General features: G+C 38.3%; 1 protein-coding gene and 3 pseudogenes across 1 annotated transcript; all 4 read left to right on the forward strand.

Moving 5' to 3' along the window:
- Positions 1–1,628: 1,628 nt before the first annotated feature.
- Positions 1,629–2,462, forward strand: LOC145938724 (uncharacterized). Its single transcript, XM_083042483.1, has one exon. The coding sequence runs from the start codon at positions 1,629–1,631 to the stop codon at positions 2,460–2,462; it is 834 nt and encodes a 277-aa protein (XP_082898609.1).
- Positions 2,463–6,891: 4,429 nt separating this feature from the next.
- LOC145938725 (uncharacterized) lies at positions 6,892–8,969 on the forward strand (annotated as a pseudogene).
- Positions 8,970–9,480: 511 nt separating this feature from the next.
- LOC145938726 (uncharacterized) lies at positions 9,481–12,011 on the forward strand (annotated as a pseudogene).
- Positions 12,012–16,687: 4,676 nt separating this feature from the next.
- Positions 16,688–26,902, forward strand: LOC145938727 (uncharacterized; annotated as a pseudogene).
- The last annotated feature ends 17 nt before the right edge of the window (positions 26,903–26,919 follow it).

Here is a 26,919-nt window from a genome sequence, read left to right on the forward strand (position 1 = left end):
TTTGCTCAGGAGGTGGTTCTTCCGTGACATTTTCCTCATTATTCGGTTCATCCTCGGTTAAATCAATAACCGAATGTTCGATCTCCGGATTCGAAATGATACGCGCTCGTCCTGAAACATCCAATATTTAAAAATTTCTTAATAAGAATATGATACTTTACTTTCTACCGAGGTTTAAGTTTATATTAAATACTTACGAGAGGGTCCTGCCTCGGGCGAAGTATCCGCTCGACGTCTTCTATCACGAACTAGTGATAACTGTAAATCTACTCGACGATTCTCTATTATTCGCGGAGGCGTACGAAATTGACCAACTTCAGCGATTAACCCGAGATGAGTGTTACGTTGCTCAATGTCTAGAAAATTATTAATTTTTATAATTAAATTTGCTCTATAATTACTTGTATAATAGAAAAAAATAAAAAACTTACCATTTTCAACGCTCCTCGGAAGAAAACGTTGATGATGCAAGAGAAGAAATTCTATGTGTCCTCCCACATCTTCTTCGCTATCACCAAAATATCGTCGCGCTTCTATCACTTCCCCGGCAATGTACAAAAGTTCACGAATATTGACAAAATGTCCTAGACGGAATAAAACCGCGAGCACTACGCTAGGACACTCACCCGCGAATTTTCCAAAAATATGGTAATTCATTTCATCGATGTTCGATAACTCCGACAAAAATTTTCCCATATTTTTTCCGCATAAACTCTGCGAAAGCAAAATACAGCTCTCGATGACATTTCTAAGATTTGCCATAATTATTGCAATAATTAAATTTTTTTACACTCACGCACACGTTGGAAAACACAAGTAATTCGTTAGCGTAAACTCGAAATTGATTTTTACTAACGCTTAAACTCGTATTTATACCCGTTTTATGAAAACGCCTCTTTCTAGGAAGGAGATTTGGAAAAAATTTCTCAATCTCCTATTGGACAAGAATATTTTACAAAATTTAATATTCCCTGAAAGACTTTCGGGAGAAAATCATAAATATCAAGAACAGATAATTTTATGTATCCCCCTTTTTTATGTATCGCCCTTTATTTATACTGGATAAACTTTATGATAAGGTTTCAGAATGACTGAGGCTGAGATAAGCAATTTCTAGCTTTTTTTGTCATTACTTATTATCATTCTTAAATACCTAAATACACAGATTTTCACATTTTTCATGTTTCAGAAATTCTTCTTTTTTATACTGGATAAACTTTACGATAAGATTTCAGGAAGTCTGAGGCTGAGATAAACATTTTTTTTTGTTATAAAATTTATCTTGGAATTTATAGCTTGTAAACAATCGCGTTGCATTTTTGTCAAATACAGCTGTACATTCTTAATAGTTTATACTCTACTAATATTTTGTTTTTTTATTTCTTCTAAATTGTTTGTAAAATTCCATATCAGGGTTGATTTTTATTATTGTGCACGCGCATTTTCCCTCCACTTTTCTATTTTATCTCTTTTCCTGTGGTTATTCGGAAAGAATAATCTCATTCGTTCGCCGACATCCAAACGCTCAGTTTCGTTAATAAGAAAGTTTACGGTCCTCGATACTTATTCAACGAATACTTCTCTCTCGGCGTATATTCGATAATTCTTTTCGAGAAGAAACAATCATCATGAGTAATCACGAGGAAATTTCGAATTTTGTGAAACCATCGGCTTCCAACTGTGTTTCCAAACCAGGATGCATCAACGAGGAAAAAATAAATCAGCATATGCTGTTGTCCACAACGTATGGATTGAATTCATCCTATACAAAGAAACTTCATGTGGGACTGATGACTGCGAACGGAGACGAGCTGGATTTCCAACCGATTGTTAAATTAACATCTCATGGAGCGTCAGGGATTTGCTTCGATATGGAATCGTGGCAGAAATTTCAAGAAAATATAGAACGGGTGTCTGCATACTTAAACGGTGATAAAATTAATTTGAGTTCAATTATTATCAACAAGATAATTATAAATTTTACCACCGCGTATGGAGCAAGAGCTGTTCTACTAGCGTATCGTGAAAATGAACAAAGAAATACTTTTTCCGATAACGTCGAAGATGCGGAAGCAAACGCACCAGTAGCGAAGAAACGAAAAACTTACAATGTCGCAATAGTGATGCAGAAAGCAACTTTTTTAGGATTAGAAAATATAGTTGATTGCGTGAACGCAAATTTGAATCAATTAAATTTAATTTCTTGCAGTGTTAACGAATGTGCGCGGTATCTAATTAATGAAATAGAAATTAATCTACCGCTCAATAAATATATTAATAACAGCGTTATAAAACTTACAATCAGAGGTAATAGCAAGGAAATAGAGCGTAATGTACGCACACAAATAAAAGATTTAACATTTCTCGATGTATATTTTGAGATAACATTTTTGGAATTAGTCTCGCTTTACTTCAATCAAATAACAAGTATAATAGTAATGAAACGAAAATTGTATCCATGAATATTCTTGTAACTTTTTGTGTAATAACAACATTATTTTATGTAAACCACATATATTTTTACTCAAAAAAGTCTATTTCTTTCGCTTCCACCAACAAAAAATTTTCCCATCTTGCATGCATGCACGTTACTGTTCACCTCTCCCAACGACGAGTCGCTTCGTCATACGAACAACAATACACATATCACCATTCCCGTGTAATCTCTTCCTTTTCAAACACATTTTACCGCGATTATCTTCGAAGATTTCCTTCAACGCTCCAGAATCTATGCATGTTTTATTATCTATTTTTTTCTCACGACACTGTCATATCGTTAGCCATCCACTTATAATATTGTGTAATCTCTTCCTTTTCAATTTTTTCTTGCCGTAATTATTATCGAAGAATTCCTTCGACGCGCCTTAGAATTCTTTTTGTTACCTGAGGTGCCGATAGTACCCGTCAACGTTGAGTAATCGGTTAGGCATAATTACGGATGCTGGCCGATTGTATTTTTTGTATATCTTTTTATTTCCTTTGTTACCAACGATATCTGGCAATGCAAGTGTTGAGTAAGCGCTCGGCCGAAATAAATGCTTGTGGTTTTTGTTAATATTTTTCAGCGCTATACATGGACGCCGATGGCCATTCGCTCTACTGCAAGAGGTAGACGGGGATGTCATACTCCCTACAATGATTTCGGTATACCACGGCGACTTCAGCATTTTATCGTTATTTTGTCGGATAATTCTGTCACCCCTCTGTCATGTCATTAGTCGTCTACTTAAATATAATATTGCGTAATCTCTTCCTTTTCAATTATTTCTTACCGTAATTATTATCGAAGATTTCCTTCGACGCACCGAGACCTATGCAAATACATTTTATTACCCTTTTTTATCTCACCGGCGTGACCAATCGGCATTCCCCCCACCATTCCCCTCTCTAGAGTCCGCGGCTGAGTGGTGGGGGAGGGTTAGTTTGACGGGCCATATCTGACAGCGTCAGGGACCGAGTGGTGGGGGGACGGCGCCAGTGGCCGAGTGGTGGGGGTTTGTTATGACGGGCCATACATGCCCACTTACTACTTGTATGTTATCTATTAATTCATTGGAAGTTAAAACTTCCATTCCATTTAATTGTTCAAATTCAGATAATATATCTGCAGCATCCATTTTTTCAAACAATTCTTTATCGTCCGACATGTTGTACTGTTTGATGCGTGACCTCTTCTTTTAAAATATATTTATTTTACTCCTATATAATTTCAAAAAAATTATTAACACATTGAAACGAATTATATGAAAATTATACAATTTAAAATTAAATATTGTACAATTTAATTATTTTTTAATAATTTTTTTAATTAAATTATTTTAAAATTAAGTTTTTTGATTTAAAAAAAATTTAAATTTATTATATCGTAATTGTTCGTTGTATGTAAATAATTAAAACCAATGAATAATTATAAAATTTAAATTTGAAAACATTGAAAAAAATAAAAATAAAATATTAAAATCAATATTCAAAAAAAACATATTAAATCAATATTAGATAATATAAATGTTGAGATTAAAAATTGGACTTATATTCAATTATAAAATGCAAAATTATAAAAGAATCGAGTATATGTATCTATTATTTTTAAACTGTACAATATTTTAATATGATTTTATCATTTAACTTAAATTATCTTTAAAAGTTATTAAATGAGTAATGAAATAAATTAATAAAAATATACGAAAATAAATATATAAAACATATATATTTAATATATATATATTATAAGTAAAAAAAATAAATATAGAAATTATATTAATTAAAAATATAAAAATTTATATTTAAAAAAAGGAAAAACAAAATAAAAAAATTCAAGAAAAAATGCGAGATTGAAATAACGAAAACTAAAGAACAAAAATGATATATATATATATATATATATATATATACTTTCTGCTAGTGACACATAAAAGAAGACGTCTTTCTAAAGCGCAATTTAAATCAGAGGTAAGTCTTTTTTCAAATAAACGTATTATCTTTTATGAACACCTCAATACGACAAAAATTTATTATACACGATCCGACGAAAGTCCCGCCACTTGGGTATTCATCGGCAGCCAATCGCTACGTTCGACAAACGCGTCGTACAAGTGTACACCCTACCATGTGCTCTCTTTTCGTGTCCTTTGTCCTTTGGCTTTATCGAAGTAATAACACACGTGTGCTGTGTACATTTGCTATAAAGGTAATTCTCATTATCTTTCTATATACACATTGTATAAAATAACTTGATAAGCATAAAAACTTTTTTAACTATATAATATTTTATACATACATTTGTGTGGTTTCTTACATAATTTCATTCTCTTGAAAAGTAAGAAAGGTTATGCGGTAACAAAGTATTTAAAATAAAATTATAAAAATAAGTAGCTTATAAAATAATAAATTTAGGTCTCTTTTTATAATTTCTAAAAATTATAAAGCTAACCTGTAAACCTAACCTGTAAACATGGCATATTCTTTTTATATGCTAATTCTGCTTTCATTGTATTTTTAACAATTTTACCACGTTCTTTTCACTTTCCACGTTCTTGCATAATTTACATATATACAAGTTAATGGAAGCTCTCTATAATTTCTTTCAACGAACCAATATCATGATAAACATAATTTTAATAACAATTGTTTATCATCATATTGGTCCGGTGAAAGAAATTACAGCTTTCATTAACTTGTACATATAAGTTGCAGAATTTAGAATTTGATCATTATTTTGATGTTTCTTTACTCATATTTTTATTAGTATTACTTTTATCAAAGCAATTCATATATGTATATATATATATATATATATTCTACGCAGCATGCACATTCTAAAGAAACATTATAAAGATAAGTAACAATGTAGGCTCCCTGCATTGATAAATTACAAATTCAAAAGGAGGCTATATGGAGCCACGCGTAGGGTGTAAGTACGCAAATATTAAAAACAAACTTGTTGGAATAACAAATTTATTGAATCTAAACGTTTCGGTCCTTTCTTTGGACCTTCTTCAGTAAATTTAATACAATAAATAATAATGGGGAATCTACATACTACCGCACGTAGCGCAAAAGCCGTGAGCCCCCCCTATCGATATCCCATTAGATAGACAAAGTGACATAATATGTCAGGTACTCAAAAGTGGACTCTAATGACGGGTATAGTGAGGAATTTCCGAAAGGGGGCTCACTCTTACTCACACACTCATCCATCACACGTTCACACGACCGTACGCGGACGCGCCCGACGCACGAGTGACGTCGGGCGCGTCCGCGTACGGTCGTGTGAACGTGTGATGGATGAGTGTGTGAGTAAGAGTGAGCCCCCTTTCGGAAATTCCTCACTATACCCGTCATTAGAGTCCACTTTTGAGTACCTGACATATTATGTCACTTTGTCTATCTAATGGGATATCGATAGGGGGGGCTCACGGCTTTTGCGCTACGTGCGGTAGTATGTAGATTCCCCATTATTATTTATTGTATTAAATTTACTGAAGAAGGTCCAAAGAAAGGACCGAAACGTTTAGATTCAATAAATTTGTTATTCCAACAAGTTTGTTTTTAATATTTGCGTACCTACACCCTATGCGTGGCTCCATATAGCCTCCTTTTGAATTTGTAATTTATTATAAAGATATGTTTTATGGTAAAAAAATATTGATTTAAAATTTTAAATGTATATATAACTTCTGCATTTTTCTATTACGTTTTACTTTTTTCTCAATTTAATCATTTTATAATTTTATAATTTAATTATTTTACTTTACAGACCATTTCTATTCATCTCGCAAAGTGGAGACAAATATAAAACAACAAATCGTGCCTTCTTCTTTCTTTTATAAAAGTTGTGCCTATTCTTTTTTGTAAGTAAAAGTATTATTTCAATAAAATAATTTATTATTTTCATAAGGTTCTTGATCTATTATCTGTGGACACATGAAATTATATCTGTATAAAAGCAAGAAATCGTTTTAAATTTTTCATCTCAATATATATTTACCTTTGATAAAATAGACTAGTACACTATAAAAACTTTTTTTCTGATGGTTCAATTAGTAAAAAACTTTAAATTTTAATTCATAATAATTCTTCATCGTTTAATCAATCATCATTAAGTGCCATTTTAATTGTAAATGTTTATTAAAAACACTGGTTTAAATTTTAATATATTATTAATCAATTTATATTTATTTATTATTATAACAAATAAGAATCAAAAAGAGAATGTTTAGATGCTCCTTTTAAATTTCATGTCTTTTTCATTTCTAACATCATATTTAACAGCTCCACAATGATCAGAAGCCTTAAAGAAATGTAATTAGTAGCTTGAAATTTGCAATTTTTTGATTATTTTTCAATATTTGAATTTTTTTAGATTTTATATTTTTTTAAAATATTCTCATCATGCCAAAAAGTATACAGCATTTAACAAAAAGAAGAAAAAATCAATTGATAAATTATGAAATAAATCGTAATAAATATTTAAATAATACATCTGAATCAACTATTGCGAATAATGAGCATAATGCGGAAGAAATTATTACTTTTGATAATGCAGAAAAATTTCATAATACACTTATTACAAATATTTACACATTGTTCCAAAATGTAAACGAATGCAATGAATTCTTAAAAGAAACGTCGTATAATCAAGAAAGCGACAATACATTACAATGCAACAATCCTACATTAACAGATACACAAACAGATACACAAACAAATACACAAACAGATACATTAATAGATTTTCACTCTAGTAATACTGATGATACTTTGTGGCAGGATTTACAAACATTAATTGTAGAACATAATATTTCACATAATACTGCTAACCAATTATTAACAATTCTTAGAAAACATGGCCATATAAATTTACCTAGTGATGTAAGGAGCTTAGTTAACACACCACGAAATGCGTCCGTAAACATTAAAGTAATAGGCAGTGGCCACTATGCACATTTTGGTCTTTATCGTTTTCTTGAACGATCTATAAAAATATATTCCAAATTCATAAAAAAAAACGAAATAAAATTAAACATTAACGTTGATGGTTTACCAATCTCCAAAAGTTCGGGTAGCCAGTTTTGGCCTATTTTGGCATCCATTGAAGGAATAGATGTTTATATGTCACCATTTATAATTGGCATGTATCACGGTATGTGTAAACCAAGTGATCCTAACGAATTTCTTAAGGATTTTGTTGAATTCCTCCTCCTTAATCAGAATGGTATTACTGTGTCTAATAAAAAATATGCAGTTTCTCTCAATGCAATCTTGTGTGATACTCCAGCTAAATCTTTTATAACATGTACCAAAGGTCATACGGGATACTTCGCATGTCCAAAATGTGTTCAAAAAGGCAAATTTGTACAAAATCGAGTAGTTTATTTAGAAATCAATAATACTTTACGTACAAATGACACGTTTAAAAATCGTGTACACATTGAGCATCACGCAGGGGACTCTATTTTGGAAAATCTTCCTATTGGCATGGTGTCTCAAATTCCATTAGATTACATGCATCTTGTTTGTCTTGGTGTAATGAAAAGATTATTACAAATTTGGTTAAGAGGAAACAAACATGTACGATTATCAATGGACAATATTCAAAAAATATCCAGTTATTTAATATTAATAAAGCCTTGTATTCCGTTTGAGTTTGCAAGAAAACCTAGAAGTTTAAGTGATATCGATCAATGGAAGGCTACGGAACTTCGCCAATTTTTATTGTACACTGGAATTGTCATTATGAAATTAATATTATCTCCGGTTATGTACCAGCACTTTCTTTGTCTTAGTATCGCTATAAGAATTTTAATAGATCCGCATCTATGTGTGAAGTTTAATTCTTATGCTAATTCTTTATTATCATGGTTTGTTTCTCACTATGGAGAACTTTATGATGAGAAATATCTTTCGTATAACGTTCATAATCTTCTTCATCTCGCTAACGATGTACAATCTTTTGGTTCATTAGATAATATAAGTTGTTTTAAATACGAAAATTATATGCAACAGATAAAAAGAAAACTACATAAATGTGGAAAACCTTTGCAAGAATTGTCCAATCGTGTATCTGAGGAATTACAGCTTCCCATTAAACAATGTAACATAATGCAATATCCAATTGTTATTTATAAAAAAAATAAAATTTGTTATTTACAGTTTAAAACTTTTAAAATTTCAATAAAGAAATTCGATAACTGTGTATTACTTGATGATAATTCTCTTGCTTTTGTATTAGATATATTAGAAGACAATCATGTTTTATCTATTCGTGTACAACGTATTTTACAGACACAGTCTTTTTTACCATCCCATGTGATTCGAAAAAGTTAGGCATATTTTTTATAAGAAACAGTAGTACTTCAGATATTATACAAATTCCTGCAACGCGAATAAAACGAAAATGTTTAAAATTAAAACAATTAGATGCAGTTGATTCCTACGTCGTCATACCGTTGTTACATGCCAATAATTAAATAAATAATAATATGAGCACATATATTTCTTTCATTTTTTATATTTGAACTTACATGTATGAAAAATGATTGAAAATTTGCATTGACACTACTCTTTATAACATAAATGCTATAAAAATGTAAAAAAATTAAATAGATAAATATACAATATAATATAAAAAATAGCAATATACTTATATACAATTAATCATATATACATTTGGATAAACATACTGTTCGTGAAAACTTATAAATCAAATTATATAATTAATTAGAACAAACATATAGCAAGATTGGCATGATGATCAAAATTAAATACAGAAAAAGAGAATAAATGTAATCAAAGACTGATACTAGATTAATTGCGAAGACATACAAAAACTACTTTGTTGACTTCTTGGCTCTTTACTTCAGTTATTGACAGGTTTTTTGCTCTTATAAGATATTATTTAATTAAAAATAATGATTTACAGAAATATTGATTTACATTTTTATTGAAAAAATATTTTATAGAATAATTTTATACCATAGAATGGCACCTGCTACAAAAGATAAAACAAAGTACGCGGTAGTGAAATTTCTTTCGGATGATACTTATTCCGAAATTCCAACGATATGGCTTAAGGTAGCAGAGAAAGAAGGGAAAAAAACCCAATGTTGGTGGCCGCCTCGTAATTCAAATACTCCTTTATTAATGGCAAATTATTCAACTCCGAATTGTGACACGTGGGTCCTCTACAATGTCGAAATAATAAAATATAGTGGTAACTATTTATGTATTTTTATTTCATCTATATAATCCATAACATAAGAATTATTAAATGTATTTTTATTCAAAATGTAACAAATATTTGTTTTACACAAAATACACTTTTTAGAGTTATAATTGTTTTTGTTTACGTTTGATTTATATTATTATTTATATTTGTGTATATTTTATTAAAAATATTGTGTGTATGTGTACGAAAATATTTTTTTGAAAATAACATTTTAAAAATAATGTTTTAAGAAAAACATTTTATGATGGTGATTTGTACAATGAATATAAAAATATTAAACTTTTTTCATAATAGCAAGCTTAGAAACTGCAAGAAAAAATGCAGCGGACAGTACATACAGTACAACGGATGATGAAAGTTTGGGGCGAGGAAAAAGACAGCATGTCAACGATTCAACGAAGATGTCGACGATTCAGAAGAAGAGTCTCATGAACAGGAAACAAATTCTAGTAAGAGACGTATGTAGAAATAAAATGTACTTTATATTATATTATATACGATATTACATATATTAATTATATACAAGAGTGTCGCAGACACTCATGATTCGAGTTTTAAATAGATTATTGTCGGTTTTTAATCTTATCGGTTTTTTTATAGAGAAACAATCACATTATGTTCCACCTAAAAATTTTCACTCAAAATCATATTCTATTCCTGCTCCACCTAAAGATTTTGACTTAAACAATGAAGAAGATTCTGATGTAGACACAGAAGATATAAAGGATGAACATGAAATGGATTTAGAGCAAGGTATTATATATATATATATATATATATATATATATATATATATATAATTATATATTATCATATATATGTAACAAATTGTACAACAGTCACTATAAATCTTACAACTTTTTAATATATTTTCAACTTTTATAATATATTTTTTAATTATAGAAACTTTGGCACCAAGGCAGCAGGTGAATTTGATAGATATACCGATTGTAATAGAAGGTACAAAAATTTGAATTAATGACAATTAATAATATATATAATTATATAATATATTTTTTAATATATTTTAGGATGCAACTCATCAGGTCAGAATGCACATTCAAAGATACAAGGTAAATATACATTATTTTCACAAATATTATTATATATAATATATATATACTTGACATTATATTATCATATACATATATATATGTAACATAAATTGTACAACAATCACTATACATTTTATAACTTTTACATATATTTACAACTTTTATAAAATATTTTTTAAATATAGAAACTTTGGTATCGGCACCAAGGCAGCAGATGAATTTGACAGATATATCGATTATAATAGAAGGTACAAAAATTTGAATTAATGACAATTAAATATATAATTATATAATATATTTTTTAATATATTTTAGGATGCAACTCATCAGGTCAGAATGCACATTCAAAAATACAAGGTAAATATACATTATTTACATAAATATTATTATATTTATATGTATACTTGACATTATTATGTAAGTCTTTTTATGTTGTAGATAATATAAAAACATTAACACGGATGCAAGCATCATCAAATCTTAAAATAGAAGAAATAAAACAACGATTAAAAAACATAGAAGATATGTTAAAAAAAAAAATAGTTCCAGAAGAAGATGACAATTTAATCATACAATTCTTGCCTCTCAATTCAATTGAAAGAATAAAGGAATTCGATTCACAATTAGTATGTGGTGAAGCTGTCAACCAATTTGTAAGTAAAAATAAATATTTTGTTTCATTGTATAAAAAATTTTAATTTAGAAACGTTTTTTTAAACTCTTAAATGCATTTCTATTTATGTATAAAATATTAAAACATTTTTTCATAAAAAATGTCCTTTTATAAATATATGCTATATGTATATTATTATGTATATATTACAGTGATAAATTTTTTATGTATATATATTTTTACAGAAAGGGTTTATAACAAAAATAGGCGGAAATAGTCCGCGAGATTACATTCATAGAATTTTACAATAAATATTCACAAATGAATGCGCACTACAATGTTCCTGGAAAGGAATAAGAAATAACTTTAAGCTATACAATCTGAATCTCGTAAAAATAATAAGAAGTATGTATATAGAAAAATTAACCTATATATGAAATATTTTATTTAAAAACATGTTTTTCATACTTCGATTTTTTCTTTTTCAGGAGAAATGACTTTATGTTATGTCAATTTGACAGAAATGGATTTTGACAACATTGCGGCGGAATGGTTTCGTTTCGCTCGACAACGAAAACAAAGGGAAGATAAAAAACAGGAAAAAGAACAAGAATAAATGTTATATAATTATTCTTTATTTACTATATAACTTATATATGATGCAACAAAAAAGGAATATAAATAGAATGTGATTCCTTACCTATAAAATTACCGACAAGGTAGATTTTTTTTAAATTTGTTTTTCCAGTTAATTATTCATTTAATTTTCATTTTAGAGATTAACATATAACAAATAATTAAAATATTTATTTTATATGATGATTATTTATTGCTGATTTATATATTTTATTAAATAGTAATTTAAGTTAATATATATACATCTGCAAGCTGTGATTTAAAATATATTATCAATAATATAAATATGTTATTAATATTTTGTAAGATGTTTGTGATAGTATGTAACGAAAGAAATTGTGCGGTTTTGTTTTATATAAAGTTTATATATAATAAATAATATATACTTATACATAAAAAATTTTTCTTTTACATTTTTCCTGCAATTTTGAATGGCTATTTTGACAACAGTTATATAACACGAATGCCTTTTTATCGAACACGTTTTAGGACTACGATCAATTTCCGATTTATTTGTTTTCCTTTTCCTTTTACGACAGAAATCCGTTAAAAGGGAAAGGAAAACGAATTAATTGGAAATTGGTCGATGTAGCTCTAAAACGCATTCGATAAAAAGGCATTAGTGTGTTATATAACTGTTTTATAACAATATTATAACAAAAAAACCAATAGTATAGTATATAACAATTCTATTACAAACAAAATAACAGCGTTATATAACTGTTCAATATGTTATATTATAATTATATTATTTCCCCACAACTTATATAACTATTATATAACATTTAGGTTATTTTGATTATAGTTATATAACATTTTTATAACAAATTATATTTCTATTATATAATTGTAATTTTGTTTGAGTGGGAAATTACAACTTACATGTATCTTACATGTAAAATATACGTTATATTACTTGTTACATTCTGTTTCATTACGGCAATGTAACAGTTATATATCTGTGTTTGCTGGGATTGTATGGATTTATTTTGTTGCAAATATAAGAAATTTAAAATGTAAAGAAAATAAAAAGAGAGACTAGATCTTATATATAATTATAATTAAACATAATATATGTATATATACATACACACACTTGGACTTCCGTTTCCGGTTGCGTGATAGAAGGTTGAAGTGCTGTCAGAGAGTGTGTTTTGAGTGGTTATTAGAGGTAGGAGGAAGAGAAAAGGTGAGAGAGAGTGAGTCAGTGAGAGTCTGGAGTGAGTGCATGCCGGGGGAGTGCAGGCGAGTTGGAGGAGAAGGGAAAAGAGCGGTGAGAAGGGAGTAAAGTGGTGCAGGTGGAGTGAGTCAGCAGTTAGGGAGATAGGTCAGGGGCGCAGAGGAAGAGGAGGGGAACTAGGAAAGGTGAGAACAGGTGTAGAGGGATCGGAGCAAGTGTAGTAGGTATAGGGAAAGAGAAAGAGGTAGGTGGCGCGAGAAAAGTCACTAGACATAGAGTAAGGGAAGTATAGAAGGGAAATGGATGAGGTGCAAAGAATAAAGAATGTTGAGAAGAGGGAGAGAAGGGGTAGCACGGGGACGCCGGAAGAGGTTTTGAAAAGGAAAAGGGATGAATTAGAAGATATAGGATTGAGAAAAGAGATGGAGGAGAAAGGGGATTTACAGTGGATATTTAGGAAAAGTAAAAAGGTGATAAGATCGCCAGAGACAGAAAGGAGAGAGGAGGCAGGAGGGATGGGGGAGAGCATAAGAGAGATGGGGAGGGAATGGAAGGAGGAAATAATCAGAGAGATGAGAGAGATAAGAAGAGAAATTAAAGAGGAGATTAAGGAGGGAATAAGAGGACAGGAAGAAATAAGAGAGGAGATAAGGGAGCTGAAGAAAGAAATGGAGGAGAAGGAGAGAAGGTGGGGGAGGGAGAAGGAGGGGTTGGAGGGGAGGATTTTAGAATTAGGGATGAAAGTGGAAGAATTGGAGCTGAGGAAGAGGGGGGAGAGGAAGGGGGAGGGAAAGGGAGAGGAGATGGTTGAGATGAAAGGTAGGATTAATATGATGGAATGGAGGTGGGAGAGGAAGGAAAGGGAGGAAAAGAGAGGGAACATTATAGTAAAAGGTATAAAGGGTGGGGAAGGAGGAGTAAAAGGGGAAGTTGAGAGAATATTAAAAGAGATAGGGATAGAGGGGCCGGTGGGTGAGGTGAGGAAAATAGGGGAGGTGAGGAAAATAGGGGAGGGAAGGAGAGATGGGACTAGTATGGCATTAGTAAGGAGGAAATATGGAGGTTAAGAGGGAAATAATGGAAAAGAAAAGAAGATTGAGGGAGAGAGAGGAGAGGATTGAGGAAGATCTTACGTGGAAAGAAAGAAGGATGATGTGGAGATTAGGAGAGATCGCTTGGGGAGAAGAAAGAGAGGGAGGGAGGGCGTGGGTACGATATGGAAGAATATGGATGAGGGGTAAATGGTGGAGGTAGGATGAGGTGAGAGGAGCTGAAGGAGGAAGGGGGAGAAGAAGGGAAGGGGCTAGAGAGAGGAGAGGAGGGGACGAGGGGGAAATAGAGGTAGACATATTGCAGGAGGCAAAAAAGGAAGGGAGAGAACGAGTAGGAGGAGGAAGGTGAAAAAGGGAAAAGGGTGAGAGAGGGGGGAGGGAGAGATGGAGAGTTGGGGAGAGGAGGGGAAGAAAGAAAGAGCGAAGAAGAGGGAAGGCAGGAAGGATGGAAAGTGGCATTTTGGAATGTGGCGGGGCTAAAGAATAAGGATGCGGAATTCTGGGAAGCGATAAGGGAATGGGACGTAATGTTCTTGTTAGAAACATGGGTAGATGAAAACGGGTGGGAGAAGATAAGAGGGAGGTTGCCTTTGGGATTTAAGTGGGAGGTGCAATATGCGAGGAAGAAAAATAGGAAAGGAAGGGCAATGGGGGAATAATAGTAGGGGTAAGAAAAGGGTTAGGAATAGAAGGAAAGGGCGGGGCGGATAAGGAAGGAATGATGGAGGTGATGATAAAGAAAAAGGGGGAGGGATGGAGATTGGTGGGTGTGTACGTAAATGGGGATTTAGAAGAAAAATTAGGAGAGATGAGGGTGTGGATGGAGGAGGAGGGAGGTGGGATTAGAACCATAATAGGGGGGATTTTAATGCTAGAACAGGAGAATTGGGGGGAAGGGTAAGGATAGGGGAGGAGGGAGAAGAGGAGGGAAAGGAAAGAAGGTCGAAGGATGCAAAGGTAAATGGGGAAGTGAAGTTGTTAGTGAGAAGATTAGAGGAAATAGGGTGGGCAATAGTGAATGGAGGGGTAGCAGGAGAGCTGGGCGTACATGGGGCCGAATGGGAGATCAGTCATTGATTATGTGATAGTGAAGGAGGAGGTGAGGGAGGAAATTATGAGGGTAGAGATAGGATTGACTCGGACCACATGCCGGTAGTGGTAAGGATCAGAGGGGAAAGAGGAGGATTGGAGAAGAAGGTAAAAAAGAGGGAAAGGAGGTGGAACTGGTCGGGCGAGGGGAAGAAGGAATTCAGGGAGAGGTTAGGAGTGATAGGGGAGAGGCAGGGAGATGAACAAGAAGAGAGAGGGGTAGAGGAGTGGGAGAGGATGGAAAAAAAATACAGGAAGTTCTAAGTAAGGGAAATGGAAAGGAAAGTAGGGAGGAGAGAAGAAAAAGGGGAGGGTGGTTTGATGAGGAGTGCAGAGAAGATAAGGGGGAGGTGGCAAAGGAGTTGAAAAGATGGAAGAGGGAAGGGGGGAGGGAAAGGAATATAAGAGAAGAAAGAAGGAGTACAAGGGATTATGTAGGAAGAAGAAAGAGGAGGAGAATGAAGAATGGACTAGGAGGGCAATGGAAGCGAGGACGGAGGAGCAGGTATGGGAGGTAAATTAGGAAAGAGAGGAGAAGGGGGAAAGGAGGGGGGAAGAGATTGAGATGGAAGAATGGTACAGTTATTTTAGGGATTTATTAGGGGGGGTGGAGTCGAGAGTGGTGTTGAGAGGAAGCAGGAGGGTAAGGGGGAAGGTGGAAGATCAGGAAGACCAGATAAAAAGGGGAGAAATTAGGAGGGGCGATAGGAAGGAAAAAGATAGGAAGGCGGTGGGGGTGGACGGAATACCAGGAGAAGTGTGGAAATATGGCGGAGAGGGTCTAGAAGAGTGGGTGTGGGAATTATGTAATAGGATATGGAAGGGGGAAGGGTGGATTAGAGAATGGTGTGAGGGGTTGGTGATACCAATTTTGAAAAGAGGAGAGGGAAGGGAGGTCTCAGATTACAGGGGAGTAACGCTGGCACCGTCGTTATACAAAATGTATGCGACGGTGTTAGCAGAGAGGCTGAGGGGTGAAGTGGAGGAAGGAGGGATGGTGCCACCGAATCAAACGGGGTTCAGGAGAGGGATGGGGACAGTAGATAATATTTACGTGTTAAACTATCTGATAAATAGACAAATAAGCAGGAAAGGAAGACAAATGGTGCTATTTTTTGTGGACTTGAGGGCGGCGTTTGATTCGGTGGACAGGGTGAAATTAATAGCGGCGTTGAGAGGGAGGGGGTAAAGGAAGGGATGGTAAGGAGATGTGAGGAGATAGTAGGGGAGATAGGATTCAGGGTTAGAATAGGGGAGGAGAGGGGAGAAAAGTTCTGGACAGGGAGGGGAGTTAGGCAGGGGTGTCCTCTGAGTCCGCTGCTTTTTAATATGATGATGGCGGACTTGGAGGAGAAGATGAGGAAAGGGAGATGGGGAGGAGTGAGGTTGGGAGAGGATAGGATATACACGCTAGCGTACGCGGATGATGTGGTGATGATGGTAGAGGATGAGGGTGGAATGAGGTGTATGATGGAAAGATTAGGAAGATATTTGGAGGAGAAGGGATTGGAGTTGAATGAGAGCAAGTCGAAGGTGATGAGGTGCAGGAAGGGGGGAGGGAGGCTGAAGAAAGCTAGTTGGTATTGAAAGAGAAAGAAGTTGGAGGAGATAAAGGAGTACAAGTATTTAGGCTATGTAGTGCAAAGGAATGGGAGGCAGGATGGACAGGTGAGGGAGAGGATGAGGAGGGGAGCAGCAGTAATGGGCCAAGTATGGGGGATAGGAAAGAGGAGATTTGGGGGTAATTGGGGGAGGAGATTATGGCTTTTTGATGCGTTAGTGTGGACGGTTTTAGGGTATAGATATGGGGTTGAGATATGGGGATGGGAGGAGAGAGAGGGATTGGAAAGGGTACAGGAAAGACATATGAGATGGATGTTAGGAGTGGATTGGGGAACGCCGGGGTATATGATAAGGGAGGAGCTCCAAAGGGAAAAGATAAGATCAAGGATGGGAAGAAGAGCGTGGGGATATGAGAGGAGATTGGAGGAGGGTAGGAGGGGGTTGGCAAGAGTATGTTTAGAGGAAATTAAGGAGAGGGCTAAAAAGGGAGGGGAAATATCGGAGTGGGAGAAAGAAAGAAAAGAGTTTTTTGAGGGTAAAGGGATGAATTTAAGGGAGGTGGAGGAAAGAAGGGAAAGAGGGGAGTTTAGGTGGGAGGAGGTTGAGGAATGGGAAAAGAAAGGCCAGAGGGAGGAGAGATGGGAAAAGATTGAGAATTCGGAGTATAATAAATGGTACAAGCAGGTAAAGGGGGAGGGAGTACCGAGGTATCTGTGGAAAGGGTGGACGGAAGGAAGGTGGCAGAGGATGGTGAAGTACAGATTGGGTAATGGGATGAGGGGAAATAGATATTGGGAGAAGGAGGAGGAATGTATGGAATGGGGAAGGGGAGAGAGCTGGCAGGAAATGGTGAGGGTGGTACTGGGAGAGGAAGGAGAAGGGGAATTGTGGGTGAAATTGTTGGAGGAAGCGAGAGGGGACGGGGAAGGAGGTGAGGGGAAAGGGGGAGAGTGAGGGGGAGAGAGAGAGAGAGAGATAGAGAGAGAGAGAATGGAGGAGGAAAGGCAGAAGTAACCGGAAGCGGAGGTCCCACATTAGATTAAGCTAGTAGTAAGATTGCATAAGATAGGAGGGAAAGGGCAAGAGTGTGTGTGTAGGGGTAGATAGAGCGAAAAGAGAAAGGTGAGAGGGAGGTAAATGGTGCGGCGAGATAGGGCAAGAGTAAGGCGGAGTTGCGTGGCGTTTTTTTTATTGTATATTTTGTATATATTTTTGCATATAGGCTAAGTTATAGGTTAAGGATAGATTATAAGTGGATGTAAAAAGTGTATAAAGGTTTGGGACCGCTCCTTAAGGGAAAAAGCGCCTTGTAATCCCCAATTGGGGCAGCAATAAACTTTTCTAATCTACATACACACATTTTTAGTTTTGAGCTTCCTGATTTTTTGAACATTTTATAAGTAATGTCATAACATGTTTGTTTTTGTGTTTAGGAGAAGCAATAATTACCATAGATCGATTATTGTTAGTATCAGCCAAAAAGGCTGAGGAATTATTGCCTAAGTGGGGTGATCAAGCTGAGTTTTTTAGCAGAAGAAAAGCTCTAGAACCCACTACTTCTAAGAATTTATTTTTTAATGTAGAGGTACAAAGTAGGAATATTTATAAATCATATTTGTATTCCAAACGATTATGCATGTAAAGCACACACAATCTTTTTATTTCTTTTACATATGTGTATTTTGTTTTAGATTGATGAATTTGGAATATGTAATTTGCCAATTGTGGATGTTAACACAAATAATGTTAATATTGTAAGAACTCATTTATATTAATTAGATAATATATAATGCATATATGTATATCTCCACACACACACACACACACACACACACACACACACACACACACACACACACACACACACGCACGCACGCACGCACGCACGCACACACAACACACACGCGCGCATACATATGCATTTAATTTTTTAAGATATAAAACTAACATAACTAAATTCTAGTATTTTAATATTTATTGTTAATATTACAGGAAACATGTAAACAGATTAATAATGATTTCAAGCAGCCCGATTCAGCATCTGATTCAGGACTAAATAGTGTGAGTGATTGTGAAGCAGAAGTTTCTTCTGATCAAAACAAAAAAAGAAAACCATTGTCAAAATTAGAAAAATCAGAAAATCCTAAAAGACTTGCACTGTGGATTACAAGAACTCAGTTTGAAGAGCTTGTAAGTAATATATTGAATTGTTGCAATTTGTATTATGAGAGAAAGAAGAAATACTAATAATTTTATTTATGGCGTACAAAATAACGATACATTTATTACATAAACAGACTTAATTTAACATCGCAAATTTTGTTGTTAATGGTAATTTTGTTAATCTTTGTAAAGAAAGGTACGTGTCTCCAATAGATACCAACATTTATCAAATATTATATAAACTTGATTATGTAGAATTTTACATATAGTCCTGCATTTCGCTAATCGTAACTGTTTAATATTTCTTACTTGAAATCATTATATGCAATCTTTTTATAAAATTTAGAATTAGATGACTATATTTAGAACTAAAAGTGTGATGATTAAAATATTTTGTATTTAATTATATTTATATCAAATTTATATTTTTTTCTTTATCATATTTTTTTCAGAATATCGAGAATAAAATAAAGGATCATTTAAAGGGTGATGCTGTTCTAACTTATTATAAAAATAATGGTTTTTTAAGTGGAGAGGCAAGAGGAATATTAGTAGAGATATTAGCAAGTTGTATGATACAAATTAATATTAAGTAAGTTTTTTTATATAATGTCTAAAATTTATACATATTTTTGATGTTGTTAATATATCTCTTGTTTCTTTTTATAGCCCTACTTTGGAAGAATTTCAAATTGTGTCCAAGAAACTATGTGAATTATTTGCAACTGAGACTGAGGTAAAAATCCTCCTTTATTTAGTTTTCAAACCTAGTAATTAATATTATCACGAGTGTAGAAATAATTTTTATTTTGGTAAATATATTGTAGACTACATATGTCTATGAACCTTTTGCAAATGGTGCAAATCAGAAAAATATAGGAGGAAAATTACCCGATAAAGTGAGGAATATTAAGTCTACATTGAGGAGGCTCGGTGCACTCAATCCAGCCAATTATCACAGACATTCAGAAAATAATGCTCATAATTATGAAAATGAGCTCAATACATCCGAAAGTATTTAAATATAATTTAGATAGTCATCTCAACTGCTAAAAAATATTTTTCATAAAATATTGATAAACTAATTTGTGCCAAAATTGTGTTTAGTAAATGAAGATGAAGTGCAAGCAGCGATTCAATGGTTGAAAGTAAGTCGGGAACCTTGGACTGATGTTATAAGAAACTGGGACATAACTTATGATATTAGACTAAAAACATTACTAGATCCGAAAGGCGGAGGAGATAAACCACTTTCCGTGACGGATTATTTTTCTCAATGAGAGGTTTTGACTTTTCCTCAAGGGTATACTCTTGTAAGTATATATCCTCTCTTGTAAGTTAATATTTTAATATTAGTGTAATGTTTACATTTTGTTTGGTATTATTTTTCCATAAAAAATGAATATTTTAATTTTCCAGCTTGATCGTGATTTTAAAAAGAAATATCCTGATAAGGATTTAGCACTTGTTTTGGAGTGGGAAAGATTCATTCCTCTTCTCAAACAACTTTTGAAAACAGAAGTGAAAGATTCTTATGGAAAAACTCAACTAAAGAAGTTGGATAATGGTAAGTGTTTTAAAAAAAAAAATAAATAAAAATGAATAAATAACTAAAATAAAAGATTTTGGAAAAAAATACTTATATCTTATGTAACAGTTTTTTTTGTCTTCTTATTTATTGTAGCAAATTCTACTACTGCTATTACTGCTATTATTCTTCACTTACTTCCGCATTTAGTCCCACCTCGGCAATTACAGAAACTTGATTCTGGGGAAAAGATAAAAGCGAATTTATCTGAGGCAAGAGATGCTTTTGTGTTGCATGTAACAGTAAGTTAAATTATATTGATATGCTTGATTATATTCTGTACTAACTTTCGTTAAGGGCGCACAATATTTGAACGTGAAAATTATGCTGGAAATTGTTTGTGCAAGTTATTTTATAAACAAGTAATAATTTATTTTTTAACGATAATTTCTGCATGTAAGAAAAAATTGAGATATACTTTTAATATCTGATTAAAAAATATAATTTTTTTTTAAAGTAAGAATTATTTGACATTTTCCGAAAAAGGGATATTTAAAATATAATAGTTTATTTTTGTTAAGTTTAGTAGTAATAAAATATTTCATATTATATGTATTTTACCAAACTATACGTTTTATGATTTTTACCAAGACATCTTTTTTTTGTATTAATCTATTTTTATTTTCTAAACATTATAATAGGGATAAAATGCATTCTCTCTCGCCTTTATAAAGTGGAGCATGTACTTAAATTTCCCGAATCTCTAATAAAATTATGAAATGTAATATTTTTTTAATCTTATTTTTCTAGGTGCCAGGAGATATGTGGGTGGGGTGTTAAGATAACTGAGAGGGTCCGAGGGGTCGTCAGGACACAAGCCCGACGGCTCATGATCGAGGAATGGGGGGAAAGTTTGGGAAACATCCCCCCATCCAGATCGGGCAGGAGAGTCGTCGGGGCCGTGAGACCTGTGTTGGAGGAGTGGGTGAACAGGTCTCACGGCAAGATGTCGTACCACGTTACACAGGTATTCGCCGGGCACGGATGCTTCGGCGAGTACCTGTGTAGAATAGGAAAGGAGCGCACCACGCAATGTCACCACTGTGAGGAGGACGAGGACACGGCGCAGCACACGCTGGAGATCTGCCCAGCGTGGGCAGAAGAGCGCCGTGTCCTCGTCCAGAAGACTGGCGAGGATCTAACGCTCCCGGCCATCGTTGCAAAGATGGCCGGGAGCGAGGAAGTTTGGGAGGCGGTCTCCTCCTTCTGTGTCAAAGTAATGACGCAGAAGGAGGAGGCGGAAAGAGAGCGGGAAGACGGGGAAGAGGGAGGAGACTCCCTCTCGCCCCTGAATCCCGGGAGGAAAGGGACGACCCCTCCTGGCTGCCTAGGCGAGGAAATCGCCGCGGTGGGGGCCGGGGGGAAGAGAGCCCGTGACGAGCCGGGAGATGGCTGCGGGGTAACGAGAGGAAGAGTGAGGAGACCCCGTCGTCAACAAAGGCAGGCCCGATGACGCTGAGGGGGAACTCAAGTTCCCCTAAACGTCACCGGGAAAGGGCCGCCTCCCTAAGAGGCGGCCAAACACAGGAGGAGACTGGGCGAGGGGCGCTGTGCCCCCCTCGCCCGGTGGAGAAGAGGAGGAGGAGGAAGGCCCCTTTTTGGGGCGCTAAGGCTGGGCGGGGGGCGCTGTGCCCTCCCCCGCCCGGCAATAAGAAAGAGGCCCCCTTCGGGGGCGGAGTTGCAGTCCGAGGGGGTGGGCGGGGGCGGGTGTCGCCCGGCTGGCGGCCGCACGGCAAAGGCCTTGCGGCCGGGGGTCGGGCGGCGTCCGCCCCCCGCCACCCCTCCCTGCCTGCCGAGGTCCTCCCCCAGGAAAGGGTCTCGGCGATGCCCCCGGGCCGACGGTCGAATCCCGTTAAGGGAGGGAACCACGGCCTGGGGACACGGGGGGAATCACAGGGGCTCAGTTACTACAGAGCCCCATTGCACGTGATCTCCCCCGGGAAGGGACGCGGCAAGGGCGGCCCTCTCACCGGTGCCTAGAGCGCCGATGGGAGGGCACCACTGCCTGCGGGGGTGCTCCCTCCCCTTCTGGGGGGGTTCCCAGGAGTAGGGTTCCCGGAGCGCTGGCTGAATCTCCCGTCCCTTTTGGGAGGGAGAGGGAGCCTCGTTCCGGGAGCGGGGGGTGGCGGCTCGAGCGGGAACACTCCCCCCAAACTTTTTTGGTGGGCGCGACGTGGGGGCGGTGCCCCCCTGCGCCGCAACCGGGATAGAACCGCACGATGTGCGGGGGAGAGTATCTTCCTCTCGGGGAAGATGCTCTTCCAGGAAGGTTGGGCCAGAGGATGGCAGGAAGCAATGCTCGGTAGTTCCCTGCCATCCTCGTAAGAGCCAGCGTAGGCACCCGCTGTGGTTTTAGTGAGGTAGGTCTTGAGCCCCCTGATCGATTCATTCGTGGATCGGTCAAGGGGAGCAAGGAGTCCCACGTAACCCTCATCCTCTACCCGGGGGATGAGGGTACCATGAGGTTTCCACAGCGCAAAAAAAAAAAAAAAAAAAAAAGGTGCCAGGAGATATAAACCCAGCTATTCAACGACTCTCTCGTCGTACACCACTTTGCCGTAGTGAGAGAGCTCACCCGATACTTGTATCGGGTGCCAAGAGTGTACAGTTCCATCTTTGATGGAACAAGGGGATGCCAGCGGGTTCCATAGGGTCTTCTTCCTCGGAAGACGGCCCACTGCTGGTAGAGGAAGGAAAACCTCGATAAAAAACCTGGAGAGGAGGATCCGTTAGCCCGGTAAGGCAACCTCCTAGAGGAAGGACACCTCGATAAAAAACCAAGTGATTTATTATGACAATGGACAGCATAAAGGATAGACTCTCCTTGGACTCGGATACCAAGGGCCGGCGGGGGGGGATATTGTCCCGGTTTCCCCCTCGTCGTCATCGGACGACGGGCCATCTGGTGCCTTGACGGCGAGGGCATCAGAGGAAACGGTTATCGCGCGGGATAGTGGGGATGAGTGCCGACTTATTAGAAGTGCCGAAGAGTGGCGCGCAAGAATTGACGAGATTGAAAGTACATTAAAGGTCATGTACGATAAGTGTGGTGAATACTTGGATGATCGGGAGGACTCTCAGGACAGTGTGCGGTCTTTGGAGCCTCGATCCCCGGAAGTGGTGCGCGATACCTCGGACGAGGCGGAGGAGGGTGATCCCTCTTTCATATCTCTGAGGTCGACATCGCCATTGGGAGAGGATGAGGGGTTGGCGTCTCCAAACGAGGTGCGGACTCCTGCGGGACGACGGGCCTCTCCAAAGGCAGGAACACCCGGGAAGAAGAGGACGCCTAAGGGTAAGTCCTCAACTTATGTCGAGAAACGCGGTAGACCGGCTACGACCGGTAAGTACGTTGGGCTCGCGCAGGCGAAAGAACGCCTGAATGCGGCGTTCAGGGAAGAGATCCTCCTCAAGGATCTGGATAGGGTACTGGACCCGCTTATCGGTCCAGACCTTACCAAGATGGGTCGTGGAGAGCTTCCCTCTAGGGAGGAATTTAGAGAGGGGCTTACAAGCGTCTCTGCGGCGGATCTCAGGGTTTTGGCGTGCAGATTCTTGGGACAGATTAGGAAGGTGGCCGAGGTCACAGGCATGGACGAGATCCTGATCAGGGAATTGGCGGTTTCCTCCTCTAGGTTGAAGGACATTGTTGATGTGCGAGGAGAGGATGACTGTCTCGGCGGTCCCCGAGGTTGAGGGTGTAAGGGCGGAAAACGCCGGATTGAGGAAGCGAGTTGCCACCCTGGAGAAGGAGGTCTCTAGGGTGACGGGAGAGCTGGGGGCTCTCAGAGCCAGTCTCCCCAATCTTGGGGAGGAGGTTGAGCGCCTCCTCTATAAGGAAGCACCATCGAGGGCGGCCAAGGCAGCGGAGAAGAAGAAGAGGAAGAGGGAAGAGTTGGAGAAGCTCCAGCCTTCCAAGGGATGTGTGGAGTCGGGGGGTGCCCTTTCGCTTCTGAATGCGGAGGTGGGGGGCTCCTCGACTCTTTTGGCGGAGGTGACGTCGCTCCTCGACCAGCGTTTGCTGGACCTGAGGGGCGATGTTGTTTCGGCGGTTTTGGCGGCGTTGCGGCCGGGTCTAGTCGGGGAGTCTGGGGCCGGGGTTCCTCCTCTTGGAGGATCTCTCGTGCCCTCTTCCTCGGCGGGTGGAGGAGGTGCGGCTGTCGCAGGTGCCGCCCCGGTTTCGGGGGGCTCCGCGCCCTCTGCGGTTGCGGAGGGTTCCGCGGATGCCCCTCGGGTCGGGGGGTCAAAAAAGAGGAAGCAGAGGCGATCCAGACGCGGGCGTTTGCCCGGTGGGACCGCTGATGGTGTCTCCGTTGTCGCGGGTTCTGCCCGGGACTTGGGGAGAGCTGCGCACGTGCCCTCTGCCTCAGCCGTCTTGCTGACGGTAGTGGGTGACGGGGAGGATCGCCCGTCTTATGCCTCGGTTCTATCTGAGGCAAAGGCGGGTGTCAGCCTGAAAGACCTAGGTATCCAGGGAATGAGGATGCGGAGAGGAGCCGCGGGAGGCCTGTTGATGACCATCCCTGGGAAGGATTTGGCGGACCGTCTATCGGCGGTGTTTTCCGACTCGCGAGCCGTTCGCGTGGCTCGTCCCTCGAGGACGGAGGAGGTGCGCCTTAAGGGCGTCACCGACTTTGTCTCGAGGGACGAGATTTTGGCGGAGGTGGCCTCTGTCGGTGGATGCGGGGTCGGGGAGATTCGGGCCGGAGAGGTCCGGATTCCCCCGAACGCTCAGTCCGGGACCTTATGGTTAAGGTGCCCGGCGATCGCGGCGCGAAAGCTTACAGTGGCGCGGAGGCTCTGCGTGGGCTGGACGACTTTGACGGTTCATCCGTTGAGTCGCCGGCCCATTCAGTGCTTCCGCTGCCTGAGCTTTGGGCATGCGGCATCGCGGTGTGGTTCCTCTGTGGATCGCACTGCATGCTGTTTCAGATGTGGCAAGGAGGGGCACCGAGCAGCCTCGTGCACGGCCCCTCCACATTGTGTCGTGTGCAAGGAGCGTGGGCGGCCGGCGAAGCACAGATTGGGTTCGACCAACTGTGCCAAGCTGGTCGTTCCGCCCAAGCGGATCGATGGGGGATGCGAGAACGTCCCCAAGGATCGGAGACAGGCTCCGGGGCGCCCCGATGGGGGGTCAAGTGTGAGTGTGCCTGTCAGTGTGTCGCAGGAGATGGAGGTGGACTCGGCTAGCGTCGGGCTACCTCCCTCTCCTGTTTTGTGTGGTTGAGCGAGTGAGTTGTTCCTATTGTGATGTCTAATGTTGATATGTGGGCTGCGGCCTACCTGCTTCCCGGAAACGGGGAATGAGTGGTCCGGTTATGTCTTCCGTCTTTAGTATTACGTTTTTCTTGTGACGTTTAGTGTGGTAATGGGGGTTGCGGCTGGCATTTCTCTCCCTCGATGGGGGAAGAGTGGCTAGTTTTCGGTTGTCTTTGGTCCATACGCGTTTGTCGTATGCTTGGTGTGTGAGAGTGAGTCGCTGTGCGGCTCGCCGTCCGGTTCGGCAGGGAAAGGGAGTGAGGGCTCTCTTTCCCATTGCACGTCGTCCAGGGACGAGGGGAGGAGGATTGGTAGCCTGGTCCTCCTCTCTAGCTCGCAAGAGCACGGGTTTTGGAGAAGGGGGGGAATCCGCCCTTCGGGAAGGGCCCGGAAACGGGTCGGGCCATGGGGAGGCACCTGATGTTATGCGATAGCGGTTCCGGGTGTCTCCCCGTTCGGCTACGGGCTACGGACTGGTTTTAGGGTATCGGTACTAACATCGGGGTTAGTACCGTGTGGTATTCAGCCTGGCCGCACCGGTGGTCAGGTTGTGAGTCCCCCACGAGCTCGGTTACCTTCCCTCAGGGGTGCCAGATGAGTGCGTAAATGCATTTCCAGTCTTTAAAAAAAAAAAAAAAGCTATTCAACGAAGACGTGCTGTGGCTTCAAAACTTAAAACAAGAGTTCAACCCTTTGTTCTTCTTGTTGGGCCTACAGTAGAAAATTATGAAGCTTGTTACCTTATAATTGATGAAGTCAAGTATCAATTTAAAAATGTGTTGAAAGCTTTCGATCAGTGTTTCAAAGCAATACAAGTTTTGAACACTCAATATTCATATGAAGCAAGAGGTGCATGGCTTTTTATTCAGCAAGCTCTGTATCGCATCTCCACAAGGTATGATAAAAAAAATTCAACTGTAAGTGCGCATGTCAAAACCTTTGAAGTTCTTCGAACAAAAAGTTCTAATGAAATTTAGTAAACATATAAAGTCCA

The sequence above is a fragment of the Prenolepis imparis genome, unplaced genomic scaffold (assembly GCF_030444845.1).
Source record: "Prenolepis imparis isolate NDT839.2.m4 unplaced genomic scaffold, iyPreImpa1.0 SCAF_7, whole genome shotgun sequence".
In the NCBI taxonomy this organism is placed as follows: Eukaryota; Metazoa; Arthropoda; class Insecta; order Hymenoptera; family Formicidae; genus Prenolepis; species Prenolepis imparis.